The following is a 27,032-nucleotide window of genomic DNA, read 5'->3' as shown; positions in this document are numbered from 1 at the left end:
CCTGTGTGTGCGTGTGCACACGTGTGCATGTTTTCATGCTTACTCAGATGTATGTCTGTGCATTATAGTCAGGGCTTCTTTATTCCCACTCCTCTTCTGGTAATCAATGACACTGTTCTTGGCTTCCTCGAGCTTTTTCTGCCTGCGAGATCAAAGACATATTGCACATTTTTGGTAGCTCTGAATATATCCTTGGCAATATGGATGAATAATATAGTTATGAATAATATACAAGACATACGCACAATTCAAAATGAATGTTGTATCTTCAAGACTGCTTTAATTTGGGAGTTTAGGAAAACTAGAAGGTTTTCTAACCGTTAAAGAAAATATTTTCTTTGTGGCTATCTTTTGAATTATAAAATATTGTGTTAAAATCTACAACAAATATAATTTTATGGATTTCAGAACTTTGAGTAGTCTTTCTAAATTTTGGGTTTAATGTGTTCATGCAAGAGACCAAATCAAAAGATACCAGAGTTGTTAGCTTGTACTTTTAAATGTTTTGTTTACAAGCTTCGATTTTCATCTGAAATAATTTCTTTCCAGGGTTCCACTTCAATGTAATAAAAGATCAAATTTTAGTGAACAATGTTTTTTCTTCAAGTGTCAAAGTTAGGTTTATAATGGGAAACAAACCCTTTTGAATTGAGCGTATACATTCTCAATGCAAACATTGAATTTGTGTATTTTTTTGTTTTATGATTTCCTTTCTAACATCAACATTTTAAGAAGTGAAATCCTCTGGAGACACTTGGGGGAATGGAATCACTGACAATGATAAACCAAGTCTTTCACTCAGATCTCCTCACACCACGGCTTCAGATTCTGCCTCTCTTTTGCATTAACATTGACTTCCCAAACAATTTGCCCAAGTAAGGAAATGATTAAATATGTTTATGTGCTGCGGGAAACGGCCCAGTGCTGAGCTGGAGGCTCTGATACGGATGCAGGGATAATTGATTGAGAAAGATCCCTAAGGGTGGGGAAAACGATGGATTCCAGAGTCCGCTGGGCGCGTTTGCCCACGACCGGAGACCCTCTCCTGCCTCTAATAGAGGCCCCCACGGGTTTGAATTGATGAGAGGCAGGGTGGCAAGGGGATTTACACCTGATCACATGTAAGATCTAAGATAGGAAGAAGGTTTCATAGAAGGAGTAAAGGATGTCAGGACAGTGTCTGACCGCACAGATGCATCGGATAGCCAGCTAATTGAGAAGTTGGCTGAGGAAATGCAGAAGGACTGCATAAAGTGGTCTGCACAGAGAGCTGTCAACTCCCTCCAACTGACTGTGTGCAGAAATATCATCCACACTGTACTCTGGGCCTTCCTGCGAAGACTCATGATTCAGAGGCAAATATTCTCTGAGTGCTCCTAAACAGTGTGTGTGTGTGTGTGTGTGTGTGTGTGTGTGTGTGTGTGTGTGTGTAGGGGGAAGGGGGGCATGCCAAAATATATATGTGCTCAGGCATCATTCCTGTCAGTGCTCAAGGGACCATATGAGATGCCAGGAATCAAACCCGGGTCGAGTGTATGCAAGGCAAGCACCCCACCTGCTATACTATCCGTTCAATCCCATTTTTTATTGAACCTCTGTGAACTATACAAAGTTGTCCATGATTCAGTTTCGGTCATACAATGTTCCAACACCCATTCCTTCACCAGTGCACATTTCCCACCATAAATGTCCCGTTTCCCTCCCTGCTCCGAACCTGCAGACTACCTCTGGCAAACACTCTCCTCTCTGCCTCTCTCTGTGTGTGTGTCTCTGTCTCTGTCTGTCTGTCTGTCTGTCTCTCTGTTTCTCTTTTATTCTCTCTTTTCCTCCCTCTTTCCCTCTCTTATTTTTCTTTTAAGGCACTGGGATTTGCTATACTGACCCTGCAAGGGTACCGTGCATAGCACTCTACCTCCTTTCAGCACTCACTTCTTGTCCAGAGTGACATTTCCAACTATCATTGTCATAGAGGTCCTTTCTCTGTCCTAACTGCCCTCCCCCTCTGCCTTTGTGACAAGCCTCCTACCATGGGCCAGCCCTCATCGCCTTCCAGCCCAAACTTTTAACTAAAAATATCCATGACCAATTCTTCCTCCAACGACTATGCTATTCTGTTAACTGCCACAAGCAAGGAAGCTGATGAGTAACTGAAAGCCCGCACAGTGAAAATAATCTAGCCCTTTGTTAAGCATAATGAAATAAAGAGTTTTGTTTGTTTGCTTGCTTGCTTGCTTTGGGGCCACACCCAGCAGTGTGGGCTTACTCCTGGCTCTGCTCGGGAACTGTTCCTGGTGGGTTCAAGGGACGGTGTGGGATGCCGGAGATAAAACCTAGGTCAGCTGCATGCAAGGCAAGTGCCCGAGTCCTATCTCTTCAGCCCTTGAAATACAGAGCTTTTTGCAGGAAATCATGGAGTAATTTTGCTAAAATTAAGATTTTTGGAAAAGAGTTGGAAGAAAAGAATTTTAAAACATGTGCCTAGTCAGAATTATAATTGTATTCTTTCTGTCCTTTCCCACCATCCCAACACTCTTCTAAATAAACTCTCCAGAATCCCATCATGGGCTTTGTGGTTAAAAAAATATATAAAGCTGCTAAATCTCAAAACTGCCATATTTCTCCTTAACTGTTCCCAATCTTCCTCTGTCTTGTACTTTCCCCCCTCCCCACCCTTCCCTGCCCAGGATGATCGTTGAACCAAAGACTGACGGGGTCTCGTTCCTTGGTGGGGCACCTCAGGTTACCTGCATCCTCCTCACTCACGTGTAAACATGATTTTGTGCAGAACAGAAAGAACAGAACAAAGCGTCTCTTTGTAAAACCCCTCAGATATTTCCTTTGCAATTCCTCTTATTGGAGTTTGGCAGAAGTCATGCAACATGCCCGTTGCTGAGAAACGGCACTGCGTTATGACCACTTCTGGAAGCAGCTTCTCTAGCCGCCATAAATGAGATCGTTTGCAGGCATTTGAAGAAACAGGCGAAGTGGAACAGCAAAGGTTCTTTTATAAAGGAAAAATCATAATCCTATTGCATATGCTTAATGATATTCAAAAGAGAATGAGAGGGAAGATCCATTGTGTCCTTCCAACTGGAAGTTTTCATTTTCCTTGATGTATAAAACAGCTGCTAAGAGAACAACTTGCTGAGAGAAACCTAGCAAGTATGGTTGTGTAAGCTTAAGGCCATTACCATTTTATGTTAATTGAATTGTTTATCTTTTTTTTAGGGACCAGTGGGCCCTCCTGGACAAAAGGTAGAGTATGAACAGTACTGTGAAGGTCATTATGCCCAGTGCCTACAGCTAGTCCGAGCGCGTATGGATTTAGCTGCTGTTAGCCACGCTGGACCTGTCTGCCTTCTACATTCTGCCTTCTGAAAATACAGTCATATAAAGTGAGCCACTCATGTCTGGTCGACTCCCTTATAGAAAAGCCAATAAATCCAGAGCAGACTCTTTTAAGCTGTCTGCCAAGTGTGTAGGTAATTGAATTTTTAATTCAAATACTGGTAAAGCATTTGTGACTGAAACTTAGAATGGGAAGGATTCCATGACACTCCAGATTAAGTATGTGGCCTTGCTCCAGTTTCTGATGCCAAAGACCATCAAACTCAAGAGAACAAAGGGTGTCCTTGAAGGATTACTGTCTACCAGTGACTCGCTGGTGTCTTCCCCAACTGTGGGAACCAGAACAGGAACTTTCTGATTGCCTTTGCATGTTACCAAGTCCTCGAAGTTGGCCCTTAGGTTCTGGAGAGAGGCTCAAGCACTTCTGAAACTGCATTGGACTATTATTGTCATGTTGGTTCCTTCTCTATCCTAACTGCTCTTTGCCCCACACACACTCTTGTGCATAATACTCTCCATGTCCATCCATTTATAAGCAAATTTCATGATTTCATTCTTCCTTATGGCTGCATAGTATTCCACTGTGTAGATATACCATAGTTTCTTTATCCAGTTGTCTGTTCTCAGGCACTCAGGTTGTTTCCAGAATTTTGGCTATTGTGAACAGTGCTACAATGAACATCTAAGTGCAGATGATGTTTCTGCTATGTGTTTTGGGACCACCAGAGTATATTCCCAGAAGTGGTACTGCTTGGTCGAATGGAGCTCAATTTCTAGTTTTTTTAGGAATGTCCATATTGTTTTACAAAAAGACTGGACCAGTCAGTATTCACACCAACAATGACGGATAGTCCCTTTCTCCCTACATCTGTCCCAGCTCTGGTTGTTCTTGTTCTTTTGAGTGTGTACCAGTCTCTATGGTGTGAGATGATAATCTTATTGTTTGATTTGCATCTTTCTGATGATTAGTAATATAGAGCATTTTTTATGTGCCTTTTGGCCATTTGAATTTCTTCTTTGAGGAAGTTTCTGTTCACTTACTCTCCCCATTTTTAATGGGGTTGGATTTTTTTTCTTATAAATTTCTACCAGTGTTCTATATAACTTTGATATTAATCCTTTATCAGATGGATACTGGGAAAATAATTTTTCGCATTTCATGGACTGTCTTTCTATCTTAGACACCACTTCTTTTGAGCTGCAGAAGCTTCTTAGTTTCATGTGGTCCCATTTGGTTATCTTTGCTTCCACTTGCTTGGTCAGTGGTGGACAGGAACTGAGTATTGAAACCAGGTAGAGGAACATACGTGATACCTTTCATTATCTATATTGTGAACCATAAGACCCCCAAAGAAAGACAGAGACAGAGACAGAGACAGAGACAGAAGAAAAGTGTCTGCCAAAATGCAGGGGGTCAAGGAACGGGAGGGAAACTGGAACCACTGGTTATGGGAAAAATACAACCAGTGAAGGGATGGGTGTCAGAACTTTATATGACTTGAAATCCAATCATGAACAACTTTTTAAATGTGTGTATCACTGTGATTCAATTAAAAAATGATAAAAATATTATCCAAAATGTATATCTTAATCAAAATATAAATAAAACTGCACAGGGACTACAATAGCAGGTAGATGGCCATTGGGCAAAAAAATATCATTGTCCCCATCCCCATTCTACCTTTTGCCCCAAAGGGGGGAGAAAGGGATTTTTTTAACCTGCAGGAAACTAAAGACAATTGTATCGTAACAGGTGGAAAAGTTATTATTCTTTATCTTTGGAATCCATCAAAGAGAGAGACTTTTTAATCCCCCAAGCACTGGGCATGTGGCATCTGTTGAAACATAATCCTACCAAGTAAAAGCCAGTGAGTGGGTACAAGTTGTGTATAGGAACACTTTGTCCTGTGCAATAACGTCTCTATTAAGCATGGTGTGAAATTGTAAAGCTACCCTAATCCACATGCAGCCTGGATAAACTTACTGCCGCAGGCTGCAGGAAGTCTTTTAATGACCCACTCAGTATAATCACAGAATGCTCTAAGGAACTAGGCTCTAAGGAACTCGATTTCTTCTGCGTATAATGACTCTATGTTTAATGAACTTTATTTTCAGAGCAGTTTTAGGTACATAATTACTTTCTTAGAAAACTTGTTTCCATTATTAATGAAGAAACTCAATATCATGTATCTACCAAGAAAAATCTGTTTTCTAGTGTTAGACGAAGAAGAGGAAATTTTTGCTTTAAAATGGTTTCTCCAGAGTCTGGAAGGAAGGTGGCGGGAGGGAAATGACATCACGATTTGAAAACATGTGTTAATGTTTCTATACCCAGTTAAATGTCATACTCTGTCAGCTTTCTTATCCGCTCCTCACCATGTCTGATCACCCCAGTTTAACGTGTGGTCGCTAAATACATTATCATGCGTGCACACACACACACACACACACACACACACACACAATCTTATGTATAGAAGCTTTGTTGTGTCTGCTTAGTCTTTAGTATTTGTTGTCTTTTCTTTTCTACATTGAAAGACAGATTCACACTTAAACATACATCCTGAATGTCTAGTTTTAAAAAATGCATAATGCAAACAATTTGGGTATACAACCTGGGGCTCTTACTTGACAGATAGCAGGGGAAATGGTAGTTATTTCAAATACCTTTTTAAATATAGAAATGCCTTGCATGATTGCAATCAGCTTCATTTTCTATTTTGTCTCCTTAGGGTTCTGTTGGAGCACCTGGACTTCAAGGGCTGAATGGGCAAAAGGTGAGTTAATTGAAGAGATTAAAATCACAAATGATCCCAGTCAATAATGTTAATATTTATTTGAGTTTATAAAAACAGAAGATATTTTTGAATATAGGGAAATCATGCATTTTTAAAAAAAAATTTCAAAGGTGCCCAAAATAGAAACCTTTAGAAAATTTTATTTTATTTGATCTTTGAATATGATGCCACCTTATCTTTCTCAAAATCACAGATGGAGTAGGGGGGTGATGTGTTTAACTAAATTGTGGTCGTGCAGAGGGAATCGGTTGGAGTTTTCTTAAATGAGCTTTTTTAATCTTAAGCAAAATTAGAAATTAAGTGGGTTGAGTTCTGATAAGGCACTTTTACTGTGTTGTCAATAATAGCAAAGAAAAAAATAAGGTTAAAAAGCGGGAGGGGACACAGATCTCTCTGTCTGTGTGTGTGTTTGTATGCGTTTATCCCTGTACCATGCTTCCTGGTGGGATGGGGCAGCTGGCGTTACTGTGGGGTCTGCTAGCCTGTGTTGCTCACGCTCTGGCTGGCTCTTCCGTTTGGATCCTCTGTGGAGACCAGGAAAGCTGCTGTGGCGGCTGGCAAAACCCACAGCCCGTAGCCGCGCCAGACTGCCAGGAGCCAGGAGGCCAAGCGAGGGACTTTGCCTCCCTTAGATCTTTGGGACCAGTCTTTGAAATGCTGCCACCCAACGCTTTCAGTCCAGGCACCCGGAACTGAGTTCTGAAATCATCAGCAGCCCAACCCGTGCAGGAAGAGGCAGCCTCCGAGGGACGGCTCCGTCCTGCCCATTTTTCTTCCCAAGTGTGACAAAGACCCATAGCTCAAAACCTACTAAGTGCTGGCTGGCACGGAAGCTGGCACTGGAGCCACGCGGGGCCGGGTGGCCTCTGCCTCCTCTGGCTGCGGTTTCCTCAACTGTTAAAGAAGAAAGCTTCCACCCAGTAAATCCCAAAGGGAGGACAACTGAGTTTAAAAGTCTTAAAAGTAGGGGCTGGAGAGACACAGGAGCAAGGATGCTTGCCTTGCTGGAGCCAGCGGGGTTGCGGTCCCCGAGCCCCACCGGGATGATCCCTGATGCCAGAGAGCCAGGAGTAAGTCACGAGCACTGTTGAGTGTGGACACACACACACACACACACACACACACACACACACACACACAGACAAAATTTTAAATGACTACGAAAATACTCCTTCATTTTATGCCAGTGAAGCTGAAGATTTGCCTTTTAAAAAGAGGTTCTCTGTTTCCACTCAGCTCCCATGTGAAGTTGAGGTTCCCCAGCACGGCATTCTTTGGTCCACAAACCAAACCCAGCGCCCTCCTCCCTGATCGCTGCCTGGGTGAGGCTGCCTAGGACTTAGCAAGATGCTTCTCTGTTTGCTTCATAAATCCTGGTTAAGACAAAAGGGTTTTTTCTGCTTAGAATGCTGTAGATGATGGATGGAAACATGAGCAAAACAGTTGAAAGGATATGTATTTTAAGATGGATTTGCAAATTATACATAAAGATAGTGTTTACAAAAGACAAAATTTAAGTATAGCATGAGCGTCGTTAACACTGGTGTAAAACAAAACTTGCATGCCTATGGTTAAGGCTTTGCTGTTTCTCTGTTTCTGTTCTTTTTTTCAACTTTGAGACAATCGTGAACATTTATAGGAACCTTTCAGCCTGAAACAACACAACTTTAAAACTGTCACATCGGTGCTTATAAAGACTTCGTGTTCTTTATTTTTGCAGAGGAAACATGCAATTTCCCTAGCAAGAAAAAGGAATGTGACATTTTCTTGTCCTAGTCACCCACTTTAATTTATATTTCAAGCAAATAGACAGCTAATATTTGCAATTTTTATGTCTCATTATAACCTTTGTGGCATTTTAAATTGCTTTCTATAAAACCTAGGGAAGTTAAATGATTTTCTACCTTTATGAAATACAGCAAAATGCCATGTAAAATAGTTTTTCCTACTACATAGAACTTACCCTAAAACTTTGTGTATCCTAGTCATTATCTAACACTTGTAATGTTTTCTGTGCCATCTTTAGGATGATAAAATGTGAACATGACCGAGTCTCCGTTAAGTCAGCATTTCAACAATAAAAACTCAGTTGGAACTAGAAAAATAATTTTATACTTGAAACATTTGAAATATGTCTTAGATCTCTAGAATTTGTTTTTTCTAAGAGTTTCTAATGGCATCATAATTTTTAAAAAGCATCTAAGTACACTTAAACTGTCTTGGCAAAGTATTTTTTTCCACATTACAATTTCATTTTCTCAAAAAAAAAGTACAGTGGGTGTTTAGAAAATAGTTTTCAGACAATGGTTACAGATATATATGATTTCTTAACCACCAAAAAGTGGCAGATAGCAACTTGAAAATAAAAAGATTTTGCTTTAAAAAAAAAGAAAGAAAAATGAACTACTCTAAGAAAATATATTTTTTTCTATTAGAAACTTCTCTGTCCTTTCTGACATAAAACTGGTGACTATTTTGGGCCAGTAAACTTGGTACTGCCTGTTTATAAGACCTGTCCGCCGTTCCACATATGTCAACTGATTGCTAATAGACATGACTAAAGTCTGTGAAGGTCTTACAGTTCTTTGGGAAACTGGACAAAGGAAAACTGCTTTTGTGGCACTAACCTGGCCTTTCTGTGGCATTTTAGTCTTGCAAGAGCTTGTGAGCATTTTCGATGAAAAGGCAGAAGCTTCTGGGTTCAGAACCCCCGAGAACGCTCCCATTCTGTCCCTCGTTTGGTGACGATTGTTAGACATTTCTAAGGCCCAGAGTTCAATATAAATACAGATGCTGCAGTATTAACTGGGTACTTTGTACTAGGTGTTCAACACGCGTCTAAAGTAGGGTCAGACTGTCCTACAAGGTTTCGCGGTTAGGCTTAGAGCACCTCCCTGTGGAACAGGACCCAGAATTTATAATGGCCAGAAAACAGACTTGCACGGTGACAGCACAGGAAGGCTGCGCCTCTGTTCCTGGCCCTGCTCCCTGTGCCCTGCCCCACGTGGAGCGGTTGCCATGTTGCCGTGTGGATGTGGAGGACGTGGGGGCGAGACAGTCTCCTCTCCGAGCTACGGGACTGTCCAACCTCGAACGCTGGTTGGGTCCAGGGCGCCCGGCCCCAGCTCCCCCGCCTCTGTGCCGCCTTTGGGAGCCTCTGTTTCTCTCTGAGCCCGAGGCCTGCGTTTGTCACGTGAGAAACGGGCCGTATTCATTTATCCCTAAATCCCTGCCCTCTGTCCGACCCTACCTCTGTCTCATTCTAACGAACTTCTAGAACCCTCTGTTCCCAATTAGAGAAACCATTGTTTCCATAGCTCGGGCTGATTTCCAAGAGCTGAAGCAGTTAGGACAGATTTGATTGCTTCCCTCTTGTCCTGCTAATTATATTGGACATGAAAACTATTTAATTGTCATTGGAGAGATTTTGTTGGTTTAAAGGTACAATTAATGCTTTATCTGTTCTCCACAATTCAGTCGCCTCTCCTTCCACCCTCTCTTTCCTCCTTCTCTGTCTGTCTGTCTGTCTGTCTGTCTGTCTCTCTCTCTCTCTCTCTCTCTCTCTCTCTCACACACACACACACACACACACACACACACACACAATCAAACATGCAGAGGTTAATATGTGCATGTCAATTAAGCCTTACTTCCCTTGAGAACTGGGAACTTCCAAAACTCATTTGTAGTAGACTTATGTTTTAAATGGAAGAACGCTTTGACAAAATTCACCGCCGACTAGAGCATTTCTTTGCACGTGTGTCTGTGAGCCCTTTAACAGTGTGAATGCTCACCAGATCAAATTAGAACTCAAATCAATTTGCACATCCTGCCTCTTGGCGCCTGTAGAACAGCCAGGCGGGCGTTGTATGTCCGGAAGTCCAGTGCGTCCAAAGGACAGAGCGGGACGAGAGACCGAGCGCAGAGGACAGCAGAAATAAGATTGGGGGGACCAGAGAGATCATTCAAGGGGTGGAACACATGCGGGAGGCCCAGGTCGATCTCAGCACCTCGTGGTTCCCCGAGCACCTGCAGATGGACACCCCCAGGTCCCAAGGAGCCCAGAGTAGCCACCGAGCACTGGCTGTGGCCCCCAAGGAAAGAACGAAAGCGAAGCAGAGGCACCTCTACCGGCGAAGCTCTCAGTTCTCATCCTTCAGCCGACAGAGCTGGAGATTTTCAGGATGAAAAGCCAATTATTGTGTCTGAGCCAAAAACCTGAGATGTTCTGAGGCCCCAGAGTCCTAAGAATTGTTTCCAAAGCAAAAGATAAATATCAAATGACCTCTTTTTTGTGTGTTCTTCAAGAGTTTTCCAGTATTTATCACTTTGAAAACTTCAAAATCGATTATAAATTAAAAATTGATAGTAGCATATCTATAAATCTATCCCAAAGAGCTGTGACTTTTTTTTTAAGTCACATTAAATTTTAATTAGCTTATAGTTTGGTATTTCGAGATCCTTTTCATCTTTTATCCATGGATGGATACAGCTTTTCGCTGACATTAATCTTCACAGCATACTTCTTATGGCATTTTTATTGTAAGCATATTTAGAGAGCAAATAAACTGAAGCTCTTGGACTTCCAAAAGGTCAAATCCATGCAGTGGTCCCTACCACGAACTCATTACTTTCTATCCCTGACTCACACACTGAACATACTCTTCTCCTTTTCTCTGTCTTCTTTGCTAACTTTTCTGCAGCAGAATTTACCCATAAACTGATCAAACTGTCCAGTACTAGACTTTCAGAAAAGATGTTCAAATGACTGAGTTCTGAAAATAGACTAAGTAATAATGAAGTGAAAGCCTCTTGCAAAGATGCAAACTTTTGTAAGTTAAAGAGAGAAATTGTTTTTATTGGCTGGGTATGTAGTTCAGCAGAAGATCACTTATTAGCCTTGCCTCTATGTGTGAAGTTGTGGGTTCAACCCATCACTACACACGCACACCAGTTAATAGTTAATTTTTGTCATTTTTCATTTTAAACTCCTAAAGTTAGGAGTTTGCATGCACTAGATTTTTAAAAAATTGTGACTGATTTTTTTCTCTAATAATAACTATAATAATAGGATGGATATTTTTTTTCCTTCTTGTAGAACTGTCCAATTCCTATTACAGGATATCTCTGCATAAATCACTTCCTTCCTGAATGTGATGAATGACTTCTTGGGCATTTTTTGTTCTATGATTACTCTAAAAGAGATTTTTCATTCAATTTTCTTTAAGAGTAACAAAAGATATTTTTTATGCAATTGATTCCTTTAGAGAGGAATAAAATGTTGAGAGAGGTAACTTATTGCTGGCTTGAAATGAAATAATGATAATAAGGGCTTTTTTTTTTAAAGCCACGTTCTCCTGGATTTCATTTAGCCCTGTTGCAGTAAAATTTGATGCCAGTTGTCACTCAACTAAATGGCAGCACTGGGAGTGGGAGAATAGCTCAGGAGAGATGGGAGGTGCGAGGCAGGAAGCCGCTTACAGCATGCTGTGAGGCAAAGAGCCCGCCAGTGCCTGAAGGAATTATGCCATCAGCAAGTCCATTTAGTTTTGATTTGAATTGAAAAGACACTATTTAGTAGATGAGATTACAGACAATTGCTATGGGCCAGAGTGATAGTACAGCGGGTAGGGCGCTTGCCTTGCACATGAGCAACACAGGTTTGATCCCCAACAGCCCTGTAGGGTTCTCCCGAGCTCTGCTGGGAGTGATCCCTGAGCACAGAATCAGGAGTCATCCCTTCAGTACCACCAGTGTTGGTCCCCTACCTCCAAAAAAAAAAAAAAGAGGGATTTTTAAGAGCTGATTAAATTGATGTGGGAAGGTTTGTTTGTTTGTTTTAATAGTAAAATCTTCCTTTAATTGTATTCACGGATTTGCTTACCAATTTCTTTTTTTTTTTTTTTTGCTTTTTGGGTCACACCTGGCACTGCACAGGGGTTACTCCTGGCTCTGCACTCAGGAACTACCCCTGGCCGTGCTCAGGGGACCATATGGAATGCTGGGACTTGAACCCAGGTCGGCCGTGTGCAAGGCAAATGCCCTACCCGCTGTCCTATCTCTCCAGCCCTGCTTACCAATTTCTTGAATCACCCATTCAACAAATTTTTCTTCCACCCTTACTCCTGAGTGCCAGCACCAGCTGCCCGCACCCCTGCGAGGCGGCGGGGTGGCGGGGTGAGGGGCGACGTTCTGTGAAGAGTTATTCTCAAAGTCTGTCCCGTGGGAGGCAGAGACACAGCAGCCTGGCGTGGTGCGAGAGGCCAGAGTGGTTCGTCTGGTGGGATTGACGCTTTCAGTGCTCGGCAAAGGCAGAGGAGGAAATCTTCACATTGTGGTTCTTACAAACCAAGTGGCAGCCACCAGGGTCTTAGAATTGCTTCTCAGACACCCTGTGACTCACCGCAAGAGGGTTTTCCTTTTTATCATGACACTAAGATAAAAAAATCCACTCATACCATGAAGCTGCCCATAGAGCCAGTAGATGCGATCGCTCCTTGACATGCTTGAGCTTGGAATTGCATTTTCCAAACACCGCTGCTGTGAGAGCTGGAGAGAGTATCCGGCAGGAGGCTGAAGGAGCCGCCTCACCTGCAGCCGACCTGGGTTCAGTGCCCAGCACTGTATATGGTTCCCTGGCCCTGCCGGAAGTGATCCTTCAGCACGGAGCCAGGAGTAAACCCTGAGCACCACTGAGTGTGGCCCCAAAGACAAGCCGGGCTGTGGCTCAGTGGAAGAGCACGGGGCTTGCATGTGAGCCCCTGCTCGGAGCCCTGTGGCCTCTGAACATCAGCCGTGGCCTCTTGGTAATCCAGAAAATGTATTATTATTCGTAGTAGTAGTAATAATAATAATAATAATAATAATGTTGCCCGAGATAATGTGATAATAAAAAATAATGTTGCCATCTACCATCCCTTCCATTTGACTCCACATCACAGTCCTGAAATCCCACTAACCGTGAGGCAGCCTGAGGTAGCGTCAGTGAGGGGATGTGGCAGGACTGTCTGTCAGGCTGTCCGCCGTGCGCCCTGCCCAGGGAAGGCAGTACCTGGGCACAGCACCGCACCTCTGGTCGCGAGCTTCTGTTCCCCAGAAGCCCTCTGCCAGTCCTTTCCTCGGTGCAGGGAGCAGATTAGCCTGCAATGGTGCTTCAAAGAGTGTCGTTGCCTCTGTTCTGTCTCTGGGGAAACTGAGGCCCCACACTATGCAGGCAGGCAGGTGCTGGCTGACGTGGACACAAATCGAGCAGCGCTTCAGTCAGAGATTTCAGGATGGTCTGCACACTCCCGGGTGTCACCTGGCCCCCCTTGGTACTGGCCTGTGTCAGCGACGCTCCAAGTAGAGCCCGTGACCTCCCACCCACTGTGCCATAGAGAATTCTGACGCACGTGGCCGTGGCTCCCGGGAGGCCCCCCAGCCTCTGAGGACGACTTCAGCATCCCCACTGGAGTGGGGGTTTATATTCAGTTACTACTTGCTCTGTGTCCTCCTTTTGTGTTGTGTCAAATGGGAATTTTAATACTTACCTCAAAGTTGGGCTGGAGCGATAGCACAGCAGGTAGGGCGTTCGCCTTTCACACAGCTGACCCATGTTCGATTCCTCCGCCCCTCTCGGAGAGCCGGCAAGCTACCGAGAGTATCGCGCCCGCACGGCAGAGCCTGGCAAGCTACCCAGGGCATATTGGATATGCCAAAAACAGTAACAAGAAGTCTCACAATGAGAGACATTACTGGTGCCCGCTCGAACAAATCGATGAGCAACAGGAACGACAGTGCTACGATGATGATGATGATGGTGATGATGACGACAACAACCTCAAAGTTTAATCAGAGAATAAGAAAGGCCTGGAGAGAGAACACAAAAGGCCCAGGTGTGGGAGGCCCAGGTTCAATCCTTTGTACGCATGGTCCTCAGAGCACCACTGGGAGTGAGCCCTGAGCACAGTTTGGGAGTATCCCCCACTGAGTACCACTGGATTTGTACCACCCACGCCCCCAAAAGGGAAAGATAAGGAACTAGGGTGCATCTGATGGAAAGACGACGTGCTAATTACTGAACAAGAGTGACCTGTGCCCCTCTGAGTGACAGCATTCATCAGCCACAGCCCAGCAATCCCCTGGGTGTGCCGGCCAGGACTGCTCAGTCTGCTCCTCTCCACTGATTATTAGAACTTTTTCAGTTGAGCACACATGCATTCAGCGTTGCTATTAATAACGGGGTATTATCTTCTGATTGGAAAGAATAATCTATCCTGAAATCTCTGAGATCTCAAGAACGCCACTGCGGGCCGTGGGAAATGAGCGCCTGTTCCTACAGGGCAATGGGGAGCAGAGGCGCTCTCCTTACCCGGTGCGGGACGTCAGGAACCGTGGCCTTCACATGTCAAGGATGTGCTCCAGGCAGAGAATTCTCCTTTACATAAATTCCATCCAACTAAAATCAACTGTTATTTTGTTTTCTGCAACCTCTGCATCCTTAGCTATCTCCTAGCATAAGTGATCTCTTAGCATTTGCAGTTTGGAGTTCTAAGTATGTTTTGTATGTTTCTGTCTACATTTACGGACTGGAGCGATAGCACAGCGGGTAGGGCGTTTGCCTTGCACACGGCCAACTCGGGTTTAGTGTCTCCGTCCCTCTCGAAGAGTCTGGCAAGCTACCGAGAGCATCCCGCCTGCACGGCAGAGCCTGGCAAGCTACCCGTGGCATATTCAACATGCCAAAAATAGTAACAAGCAGTCTGACAATGGAGACGTTACTGGTGTCTATTCAAGCAAATCGATGAGTAACAGGAGTACAGAGCGACTACAGTGCTGCCTACATTTATAGACAGAAAACTGAACTCAAACATGCTTCGTAAATGAAGCTAATATCGATTTAGAACACTGTTTTGAGCGCAAGGTCGCACTTCCTCAGAACATGCGTGTCCACACTACCCCTCTACCCAAAAACCGATGTGTTCTTGGATTCCCTTGCTCTGTCTCCCCCTGCCCACTTCTGCTAGCCTGGAGTCTGCAGTGAGAAACCAGGGGTGTGTTTTCTCGAGACTCCCTCCACCCCGCTTTGATTCTCTGTACCCCACATCTCAAGGAGATCGTCCAGTGTTTGTCTTTCCTCCTCTGACCCGCGTCACTTGGCATCGTGCTCCATCTTGCTCCATCCAGATTGTAGCAAATGGCGAGAAAGCATCCTCCGTGGCAGCTGAGTCATACTCCCCGCACCGTAATCCACCTTCTGCTGATGGGTCATGGAAAAGCCCCGCCTGCCAGCGTCTGAGGGCAGCCTTTGTCACCAACCCTGCCAGCTCCAGCTCGAGACGTGGGCACCGGCACGCGGGTACCACAGGCTGCTGCTCAGTGCCTCTGGTCCATCGTGGCTGCTCCGAGCTGCTCCCAGTTTCTCTCCTCTCCTTTGGATGAGTTAACTCTGAAAATGCAGGACCTTGACAAGGCGATCGTGAAATTATATTATGCTAAAAACATAAGACGAGTACTGATTTTTAAGTGCCCCCTGCGAGAAGAGAAAATGGCAGTGGTGGGGTCCTGGGAGCAGCAAACTACCCGGAAACCATTTCCCTTTCGCACTCAGCTTCCTCCCCAAACTGTGTCCCTTTAAGTCTTCGCCCTAGTCGCCTCTGGATAGCAGTACCTGAACTAATCGTGAAAGCCTCGAACAGTGTTTTCCATTAGGATTCTACAGAGGATTCAGCTTTTTAAAGAAGAAAGAAAAGAATGCAGCAATCCATACTTTTAAAAAATCACTTGTGCCTATTTTTAGTCCAAATATACAAATTGTCATTTGGGAGCAATAGACCGGGATCCGCCTTAGAATTTAGAGTGTAGCAGCGAAGGCCCTGAGTCTACCTAGATTGGAGACGTCAGCTGCCGCTGCTCTTCCTCGCTACCTCTGAACTGCGCTCTCTGCTCGTGAATGTGAAATGCTCTCAGATCAGTGGACAGATTCCCCGGCAATGGTATCAGCCCAAAATACACACATGCACACACACACACATGCACACACACATCTGAACACACACAAACACACACACAAGCACATGCACACACATATGCACAAGCACACACACAAGCACATGCACACACACGTGCACACACAAGTGCATGTGCACACACACACCTGCACAATATGCAGAAGCACACACACAACAAGCACATGCACACATATGCACAAGCACACACACAAGTATACACACATACATGCACACACATAAGCACAAGCTTGCACGCATGCAAAAGCACATACACACATGCACAAACCCATGCGCACACACATGCACAAGCACACGTACACACATGCACAAGCACACACAAACACACTCAAACACACCATCCCCCTCTTTGCAGGGAGCGTTTAGACTACACCCAGTGTTGCCAGCACTACTCCTGGTTCTGTGCTCAGGGTACAATCCCGGCAGTGCTAGGGGGACCAAATTGTGCCAGGTGTCAAATCCAGGCTTCCTGCATGCAGAACATGCTTCCAGTCTTTGATATCTCTCTCTGGCCCTGTCTGCACCTTTTTTTTTAAACCTTTATTTTCTGCACATGTACACACTTTTACCATATTATCTAGTAATATATATCCTTATAACTTTATTCAAAAAATAAGCCTGTGATAATATTTTCTCTTCATATAATATAAAATATTAATATATCATATGACATATGGTTCATTCTTCATCGAGACAGTCTTTGACTTTGATTTATCATGCCTTCTTCATGAAATACAAGAAAAGGATGCAAAAAGAGTTGTGCCTCAATTAGAGACTCAAGCTATTCATGTGTATCTCTTTTTCTTTCACTCAAAAATTAGCTATTTGGGTTCAGGTGATCATTTGGTCTATTTCAACTTGAGGTCCCATGAAATTTCGGCCCAGAGCAGAAAATATAGCAAATTTTCGCTGTGTTGGATGAATTAACAGCAGTCCGAACCCCACCGCTAGCCTTGCACTCAGAGCTGCAGGCATTTTCTCTCTAACATTCCTTTCACGTGATCCAGAGACTCAGCTTGAACAATGAAAAATGCTCCGCAGTCTCCTCATCTAAGTTGGAGTCCACTTCTCTCGATAAAACTTATTTAAAAGCCATGAGTAACTTTTCCCTCTTTTCGTCTTCCCTTGATTCATTCAGGAAGCAGTTTCCTTTGCATTTCCTCTTTAAAATTTTTCGGGGCCACTCATCTCAGTGGTAAACATGGGAAAACCTTTTTAAGCTTTGGAGGAACTAAGGCAAAACTTACCGAATTAGTGAATCTTGTTTGTGCTCATTTGAACAGCCACAAAAATAAGAGTTGCAATACCCAGTGCTGATACTGTGGAGAAAGTCACTGGGAGCAAGTAGGAGGGGCTCGCATCCTTCGGATTGCAGAACTGAAATCTCCAAGCAGCGGAGGGGAGGGTGGATGATGGAGAAGTTGACTAGAAGTCATAAGGATAGTGGTGGAGGGTCACCAGTGGTGGTGACATGTGGGATTCACATCACAGTTAACACTTTTGGGAACGGAGCAAGAGTATAGCGGGGAGGGTGTCTGCCTTGCATGGCTGACTTGGGTTCGATCCCCGGCATCTCATGTGGTTTCCCAAGCACTGCCAGGAGTAATTCCTGAGTGCAGAGCCAGGAGTTACCCCTGAGCATCGCTGGGTGTGGCCCAAAAACAAAACAAACCAAAAAAGTTAACACTATTGTAAACATGTAACCTAAACTAGAATAATTAAACTTAACAAGATAAGAAGTATGTTTTTTTTTAAAAAAATGTATCCATGTGACCAAAACTATGATTTAACACAAAAAGTCCCGGGCCCTTGAGAAAAGGAACATAGACATATTTACAAAGGTACTGATTTGAGTTCAACTCTGATAGCAAAAGTTGGAAACAACCTTAGTATTCAACAATTTGGGACAGATTAAACAAATCACCAGACTGTTCAAAAGCACTCACGAGTTCTGCGTGAAAACAGATGTGGGGTAGAAATCATAAAAATTCAAAAATCAAACCATGTGATCAGCCTGCAATGGCTTGAAAAAATTGTCACCATAAATTTAGAACGCCATAAGGGAACAGCACAAAATAAAAGCAGTTGTTATGGAGTGACGGGCTTGTGAGTGCGATATTGTCGTGTTTTTTTTTTCTTTTCAGGTTAAAACTATTTAAACAAAATGTAAGGTTGAGGGCTAAGAGGCCCCCCTCTCAATCCCTGGATGTTCATATATTATGTACAATGTTATGCAGATACCTAAGTGGCATTTCTCTTCCTTGCTTCAAAATCTCAGTATGCTGTCTGGATCCTGAGGCTTAACCATTTTTTATAAAATAATTTTGGCTACCATGGTTATTCTTTGCAAGTCTAAACAAAGTTTGTATTGTTCCCTGGCAGCATGTCTTGTTTGCATTAAACCGTGAGTTATGATATTAGTGCATCCTGCTGTACTTTCTTTGAAGCAAGCAGACTCGATAGATTTTTCCCTGGTTACACAGTAAAAAATAGTCTTTTTTTGGGGTGTATTCTGTTTCCAAGTCCTTACTCTTTGCTATGTATAAATGGGATATCAAGATTTCCTTATAATGACTATCATTATTCTAAGCGAACAGTTTTCCAAGGAAACTGGACCAAGGAACAGACAAGAGTTACAGTTATAATGTAGCTGTTTATAGGAAGTGTAATATATATGTATAGAAGTATGTGTTTGTATATATATATAACATATATATATATGTATACACACACAAAAATAAAGTTCTTCAAGGTGGGGCTGGAGAGATAGGCAGTACATTGGATAGGTTGTATGCCTTGCATGCAGCGAACCTGGTTCACCCTCAACATCCCATATTGTCCCCCAAGCACCACCAAGGCTAATTCCTGAGTGCAGAGTAAGGAGAAGCCCTGAATATCACCAGATGTGGCCCCAAAACAAAAGCAAAAAAAAAAAAGGAGTTCTTGAAAAAGGTTAAGACAATTACAGTAATCCAATATAACAGTAAAAATTTTTACATTCCAGAATGATATCATAGCTATATATTATTTTATTTGTTAAATGTATATAAATTGTGTTAGCTAAATTTAATTTAGGTTTCTAGACATTCTGGAAGATCATTCATAAATGCAGAATATAAACATACTGGTAGAAATACTTATGAGGATAGAAATATTCATCATCTACTATCCCTTATCCTGGAAGCATTTATTCATTAAGCAATGAATAAATTAAGCAACGCATCACATATAGTGCTAAAATACAACTTCTGTCATCAGATTCTGAGGTAAAATGTTAGCTAGGGGGACCAGAAAAAACCACAGTGAGTAGGGTGCTTGCCTTACACTCTACTTTCTTGACAACTAAAGAAAGGAAAATCAATAATGTCATATGTAAGGTCCTGACACATTGAATTCTGTTTTTACAGAATTCACTTGTATTTCCACTAATGGTGACTTGTTTTCTCTCTGCTTCTAGTGCATTGCTGAATTGTTCTATCCTCTAATAATCTACAGGGTACATTTATCTGATTGATTTTTAATATTCTCTTCTCTTTTGTTCTAGGGTGATGCTGGGTTGCCCGGAGCAGAAGGACAGGGTGGAATTCCTGGGCTAAAAGTAAGTACAAGTCAGGAGCTGGAGCAATAGCACAGCGGGTAGGGCGTTTGCCTTGCACGCGGCCGACCCAGGTTCGATTCCCAGCATCCCATATGGTCCCCCGAGCACCGCCAGGGGTAATTCCTGAGTGCAGAGCCAGGAGCAACCCCTGTGCATCGCCGGGTGTGACCCAAAAAGCAAAAAATAAATAAATAAATAAATAAATAATAAAAAAATAAAAGTAAGTACAAGTCAAACCAAGCAGAACCCACTTGAGACATGGTTTTCCACACAGTTATTAGCTATTACGGTTTCTTTTTTATCCACTGGGTTGTCCTGGAAGTACTATTTGAGGGACGGGAGTGGGGGTTGAACCATATCTGGGGAAGCTCGTGGGCTCTTTCAGCTCAGTGCTCAGAGGTTGCTCCTGTCAGAGCCAAGAATGGAACGGGGGGTCAGTGCTCCTCCAGGTAAGCACCTTGACCCTCTTCTTTCTCTTCAGCTCCACTAGCTGAACTTGGAGGAGGTTTCTTTGTTGATAGTCTAACGCCACAATAAAGAGCTTTGTGATTAATGGATAAATCATGTTCGCAATAACCATTGCCTTGAAAAATGGGTGTCTGCGATTGTCTAAAGTCTTATTCCAGCATCCTTGAATGGCACTGAGAAGGCCAGTACTTCAAATATGGCTGTTATTGTGCACTCACTGGGCAGGTTAAAGTTATTGCCCTGTGACATCATACTGAAGATGATGTCACTGTGGCTTTTCCTCCAGAACTGACCACCTCGACCCTTACACAACATGGCCAGTTAATCAAGCAAAGAGAGGGACCAAGCTAGGACATACTTAAGATTTTTAAGTGGATGTAGTCTGAATTACTAAAAAGAGAAAATATGCCCTGAAGATGGCAAGTTTTCTTTGTTTCTCGGAGGACAAATGAATTTGAAATATAAAAAGATCGGTGACAGTTTTGCTTCAGCCAAACAGGCAGACAAATCCAAGTCCTTTGATGAGGGAACACCCCTTGAAGTCCAGAACTTGTGTCTAATCCCATCAGCTGTGCTGGTGTGTATCCACACCCACATGTGCCTGTCAGCTGATTTCACAGATCACATTGCTATTAACATGCGCTGGGATGGACCTCAAATTTATAGACCCGCCGTTTGTCCTGCGGGAGAGGAAAGGAAATATTCCTTCTGGGGCTCTATTCCCCTGTCATTTTCCTCCTCTTGCTCAATGTGGTGAGGATGAATTGCTTCCAGCAGGTTCTCAGTGCCGTTCTTCTGTTGCCTAGCGACCATCCGGAGGGATGTGGAGCAGGGAAAAATGGACAGAAATTCAGAAGGCCCAGGGTCAGGAAACAAAATTGTCTTGCCTCCTCTCTGATGTCCAGAATAGATATAATTTTTTTTTAAAAAATCCCTTTAGGGGCTGGAGCAATAGTACAGCAAATAGAGCATTTCCCTTGCACATGGCCGACCCCGGTTCGATCCCTGGCATCCCATATGGTCCCCCCAGCACTGCCAGGAGTATGGAGCCAGGAGTAACTCCTGAACTTTGCTGGGTGTGACCCCTACCCCCACCCCCCAAAAAATCCTTTCAACCATTATTTAAAGCTGTCTGGTGAACATTTCCTGAAGGGAATGGTGGCACCGTGGGTGTGACCTTGCCTCCGTCACCCCTTCCTTCCTTCTGTCCCATCCTGGCTCCAGTGAACAGAGAGGCTCGTTCCAGCACGATGAGGCGCTTCAGCTCTCAGACTGTTGTCAGTGTGTGAGCTGGGAGACTCTCTGGGGGTCTCTGATGCTGCAGCTTGCTGGCATCTGTCCTGAAGACACGGACGCCTCCTAGGAGACTCCGAGTTTCAATCATGCCGCTGACCACAGGCTAAAGAACATCCTTCTGAAGAGGTCCCACTTGAGGGCTGCGTGTTTATGGTTGTGTTAGGGGCAGACCGAGTGGGACATTAAACTGGGCCCCTGGAGTGGTCCTTGCAACACTAATTTGCGCTTTGAACGAGTTGGAGAGAGCCCAGTTTACTGTGAGTTTGAGCAGGATAAAGAGCCGTAGACGGAAAGAACCTTTGGAGCAAAATGAATTGCCGCTGCATTGTCCTCCGTAGCGCCCGGCGGAGCAGCGGAGTGTCTGTCTCCAGTTCTCGGAAGGCAAAGGATTAAAAGTGCCTTTGCTATCCGTGCTCCATCGTCCAGGAGCCGAGTCAGAACATACCGATGGTCCCAAATCAGAAATGTGACAAATGATTCGCTGATGAGGTTTGATATCTGGTTTTGCTTGGTGTCACTTCGTGGCATGTTTTTTAATTTCCTATGTCACTCAATCTCTGTTCTTTTGCCTAGGGAGAACCTGGAGAAAGAGGCGAAAAGGTAAGAATAACCCGCCAGTACTTACCTGTTTCTTCCCCAAAGGGGACCCGAGTGAAGTGTGCATACTGGCAAATGGACAAGTCGAGGGTATAAAGATGGCAGGGTCTTTTTCAAACTGCTTGTTAGAGTTAGGAGAAAAGGTTGTGATTCTTCTGCATGGATAGAAATTTGCATAAAAGCACGTAAAGAAATGGAGAAAGTAAATTTAGATACCTTTGTGTGCCCACCAATGCTTTCGAGAGCCCCTCACCTGCGAAATATCTGCTCTACCCCCGTGCAAATGCGACTCTCTGATTTTCTAAGCATCCGTGTCTCTCTTCACTGCATCTCGGCTCATGAGATTAAGGTGAGACTGGGGTTTGCCTGCCTCACCTACACCGAGAATCCCTGTGAGCATCTCAGACAGGTAGAGAATGTGCTGGATTACTCGTCAGCACCCTGCCTTGTGACTTTGCCAGCGTATTCTGATGGTTTTAGGATTCTTGGTGTATACTGTGGTGTTTATCTTCCTGGTCCTCCTGTCTTCACTTCAGTTATGTCTGCAAAGAAACACGCAACGTGCTCCCTAATGCTGTTGGTAAGGGAGACGGTCGCTGAGAAGCCCCACCCTCGGCTGGAAGGACCTCTAAAGGTCCAGTCAGTCTCTTAGATGTAGCTTCGATTTTCAGAATTGTTAAACAAAAGGACACTTGTTGGGATGAATGGAGAGGCCAGAGTCCCTGAGCCTCGCCAGGTGTGGCCACCCAGTGAAAAGGCACGCCCCCCCGCCCCCCAAAAAAAGAGGTGGAAGGAGAATCACATAGAGGAGACGCACATCAGATGGTCACTTCAGGGCCACTCTGAGCCAGTGGCCCATTAGGAAAACATGTTTGCTGTCCCAAGAGGGCCGCTGTCAAGCATCTTTAATAAGAACAAGAATGCTAATAGGCTGCCATCAAAGATCTCCTACCTGGCGGATCTTCAGTGCATTGTTTGGCAGCCCACCAGTTGATGGTAATTAGCTGGAAATTAATTAGTCATCAGATGATTCTTTAGTGGAGACGGTCAGACAGCAGGCAAGGCAAGGCACAGCGCCTGCCCCGGCCGCGCTGCGTCAGACAGAGAGACAGCTGTGATGCGTCCACCAGAGACGAATGCGGGCAGATGCGCCTCATGCTGGTTGGGTAAATAAAAGGCAAAGGGGATAAAAGAGTGAATGTCTGTCTGTCTGTCTGTCTGTGTGTCTTTCTCTCTCCCTCTCACTCTCTCTCCTGAAGAAGCACTAAGAAGCATTGCCAATATTTTCTCTCTTTTTTTTTAAAAAAAATGGTAATTATAGTAAAATGTCTCTTATGACATTACACAAAATGTCCTGCCCTCGGAAAGGACTGACCCTACAGGCTGTTGCTGACAGCTCAGGATGTGGCAAGATATTCCTCATGGTTTTACACATCTGATATCGCCTGATATTGTTGATTTCTTTTCCCCCCATACATAAAGATCATGATGCGAAGAGAATGTCTCTTGCCCAGTAGCTGCCAGACTGGGCTTCATTTCTCGGGCTCCAAAGTCCACAACATTTGCCCTATGTCATGCTCTCTGACTGAATGAATTCTGCAGTTAAGGAAGCAGAACATAAGGAAATGTTTAAGCATAAGGATAAGCAAATGACTTGTCTCCTAATGCGTTACTTCATGGGTAGAAAAATGTCAGTAAAGGAACAGGTCTTGGAAATCTCAAAAAAAATAATCAAAGAAGCATAAATTCCCACCCCCTCCCGCCCACTTTATTGGTGATTCTTAAAAAAGGAATTTTCTTAATGAAATGCAGAGTGTTGATTTCACTACTACATAATCTGCAGAAATTCAGTGTGTGGTTCATAGAGGCCATGTTGATGGACTTTGGGATCCTGGGGATGGTTGGGCAGTGCAGTTGGTATCTAGAGCAAGAGAGGGGGCAGCAGTGGTCCGAGGCGGGCAGGCTCAGGAGGGACTTGGATGCTTGGTACGTTGGCGGGAGTGTGCAGGGGAAGCAGCCTGGCACTGCATTTCGGAGCAGCGGGAGAGTAAGAAGGTAAGAAAGTAGAGAGTAAGAAGGCTCAGCTTCCCGCTAGAGTCCATCATTCTGAAGCCAGAGGGGCCAGCGCAATAGTGTAGCAGGGAAGGGGCTTGACTGCACAAGGCTGGCCTGGGTTCAATTTCGGGCATCCCATATGGTCCCCCGGACACTGCCCAGAGTGATTCCTGAGCGCAGAGCCAGGAGTAAGCCCTGAGCACTGCCAGGTGTGGCCCAAGGTGGGGATTAAAAAGAAAGTCAGGAAAACTATAGCTTGGGGCCAGGGTGATAGCACAACAGGTAGGATGGTTGCCTTACATGCGACCAACCCCGGTTTGATCCCCAGCATCCCATAAGGTTCAGCAGGCACCTCCATGAGTAATTCCTGAGTGCAGAGCCAGGAGTAGCCTCTGAGCATTGCCAGGTGTGACCCAAAAAAGAAAAAAAAAAGAAAGAAAGAAAAAAGAAAAAAAGAAAAAGGTGCCCATCTTCCGGTGGGCACCATGGAGTAAAATTACTGCCTGGCCATGTTTGTTCTGTCGTAAGGGCATTTGGACCAGCAAAGCAGGCCACTGGTCAGGAAAAGGCGTGAGTCCATAGAACACTTGCAACAGACTTGGATAATAACGCAAGACAAAAAGATTGTGAAATCATGACATGTTCTCTTGCTAACTGCCACCACTGTGTTGTTTCTCCCCCAACACCCCACCTTAGGGAGATGCTGGAGAGAGCGGCCCCAAAGGAGACCCGGGTGCAAAGGTACAGTGCCATCAAGCAAAACAGGGTGTGTGTGTGTGTGTGTGTGTGTGTGTGTGTGTGTGTGTGTGTGTGTGTGTGTGTGTGTGTACTCGAGTGCGCTCGGGAGATATTCTGTAAACAATGTGTGTGTGTGTGTGTGAGTGGGAGATATTCGTGCGTGGTGTTTTGAAAGATGAGCTGAAGAATTAGCTTAATGGTGATAAAATCAGAGAGCATTCTATAAGATTTAGAAAGACACTGAGGGACCAGAGAGATAGTACAGGGAGGAGGGCGGATTTGATCCCTAGCAACTCATATGGTTCCCCAAGCACCGCCAGGAGTGATTCCTGAGCATAGAACCAGGGGAGAACCTTGAGCACCATCAGATACAATTCCCAAAGCTCCCTACAATAAAAATACACTGAAAAGTTTAATTTGGATAAGGTGATTACCTCACAAATTCATAGCTACTAACTTAAATATGTTCAAGAAAAATGATGTGTCACATGTTCTAGAAAATGTTTAGCTATGCTTCCAGAAATGGGATTTCAAGAAATAAAGATACTTACTAGTGTGCAGATGGACAGTCATATACAGAAGCACCATCTATGTGGAAATGCAGAAAGAGTTCCTAAAGTGATTTTATTTGCCCCAGATTTTAAAAAGAATATGAAAAAGGGTTGGGGGGGACATAGTTTGATAATAAGTTTATGTCACTTGTTTTAAGGTTGCTGATGCAAACGTCAAACTATGCATCAACAGGAATCTACTAAATTTAGATATTTTTGTTAGTCTTTGTTATTGCCATCTTTTGGTCTTTTCCGCCTGTATAATGATGGGGTCTTGTGGCTAATATTTCTAACTGCTGTCTTTTCTCCCCAGTTCATGATTACTTTTGTTTGGATTCATCTCTGACATAGGAGGCTTTTTCTTTTTCACATGAACTACATATAGGAGTCAATGAGAGATTTTTAAGAAACTGAAAATACACATGATCAGATTTCAGCTTAAGTTCATTAATTGATTAATTCAAGAAATGTATCCATGTAGGGGGCAGGAGTGATAATACAGTGGGTAGGACACATATCTTGCACGTGGATGACCCAGGTCCCATTCATGGCACCCCATATGGTCCCCTGAGTCCTGTGTGTGTGTGTGTGTGGTCCACTGGGGGTGGCCCAACCCTCACCCTGCACCAAAAAAAAATATTCGTTTAGTCTTATAGTGGAGAATAAAAGTTTTCTACTTAGAAAATCATTACAGTACAGATGGATAATGGTTTGTCATAAAAATGCTCATAAAATAAGGAAAAATATCCTTGTGCTTATAAATATTAATGTAAATATGGCGTGGGTGATAGGAATAAATTAATGTCACCAAGTCCCAACTGTATTTGTATTTGGGGAGCATCCTAGAGATTGAGGTGGATTCTCTGGTTTTCTGTATCAAGGTTTTCAGCCTCAGGACTCTTCTTGGGGGTAAGGGGTGTGGGGGCGGGCAATAGGAGGGTAGAAGGTCAGCACATTCCCAGCACATTCCTGGCCTCTGCCCCTAGGATACTAGGGCGTCTTGATTTGAGACGACCAAGCCTTTCTCCAGACTTTGCCACATGTCCCCTGGGATCGAAGGTGACCCCTGGAGGGAACCTCTGAATAGACCTTATTATATTGTTAGATTTAAGCATCCTGTGACAGTCACCTGTGGCCCACAGGTGCTAACAACTAAAGGGACCAAGAAAATACCTTGATTATTCAGAGTCAAAAATTTAAATCCCCCACCCAAAAAAGTCCTATTTAACTTTATTCATTTTCCTTGGAAGCAGAGGTCAGCAGACTTTTCCAAGAAAGGGCCAGAAAATAAATATTTGGGGTTTCAAGGATCATATGGTCTCTGTTACAACCACTCGACTCTGTCATCATAAAGTGAGGGTAAAGATGAGCGTGACACTATTCCAGTGGAACATTGTTTATGAATGCTGAAACTTTTATTTTATGTGACTCTTATGTCTCAGGAACTGTAAGCATCCTTTAAATTTTTTAAGAATTAAAACTATTTAAAAGTCATTCTTACGCTTAGCTCATGGACCACACCAAAACAGGTAGCTCCCTGGATTTGGTTTGCAAGTCAGACTTGCCAATCTTTGCT

At 43.9% G+C, this 27,032-nt stretch overlaps 1 protein-coding gene across 1 annotated transcript in view; it reads left to right on the top strand.

Moving 5' to 3' along the window:
* The window catches only part of COL25A1 (collagen type XXV alpha 1 chain), a 454,237-nt gene that overhangs the window by 349,368 nt on the left and 77,837 nt on the right, over positions 1-27,032 (top strand). Inside the window, exons 11-15 of the mRNA XM_055140998.1 lie at positions 3,229-3,255; positions 6,081-6,125; positions 19,698-19,751; positions 22,089-22,115; positions 24,864-24,908. Coding sequence (XP_054996973.1) covers positions 3,229-3,255; positions 6,081-6,125; positions 19,698-19,751; positions 22,089-22,115; positions 24,864-24,908 — 198 coding nt within the window. The remainder of the gene's footprint in view (positions 1-3,228; positions 3,256-6,080; positions 6,126-19,697; positions 19,752-22,088; positions 22,116-24,863; positions 24,909-27,032) is intronic.

Source organism: Sorex araneus, chromosome 6 (assembly GCF_027595985.1).
Source record: "Sorex araneus isolate mSorAra2 chromosome 6, mSorAra2.pri, whole genome shotgun sequence".
Lineage (NCBI taxonomy): Eukaryota > Metazoa > Chordata > Mammalia > Eulipotyphla > Soricidae > Sorex > Sorex araneus.
The sequence above is the reverse complement of the archived record's forward strand: the minus strand, read 5'-3'. Positions and strand labels throughout refer to the sequence as shown.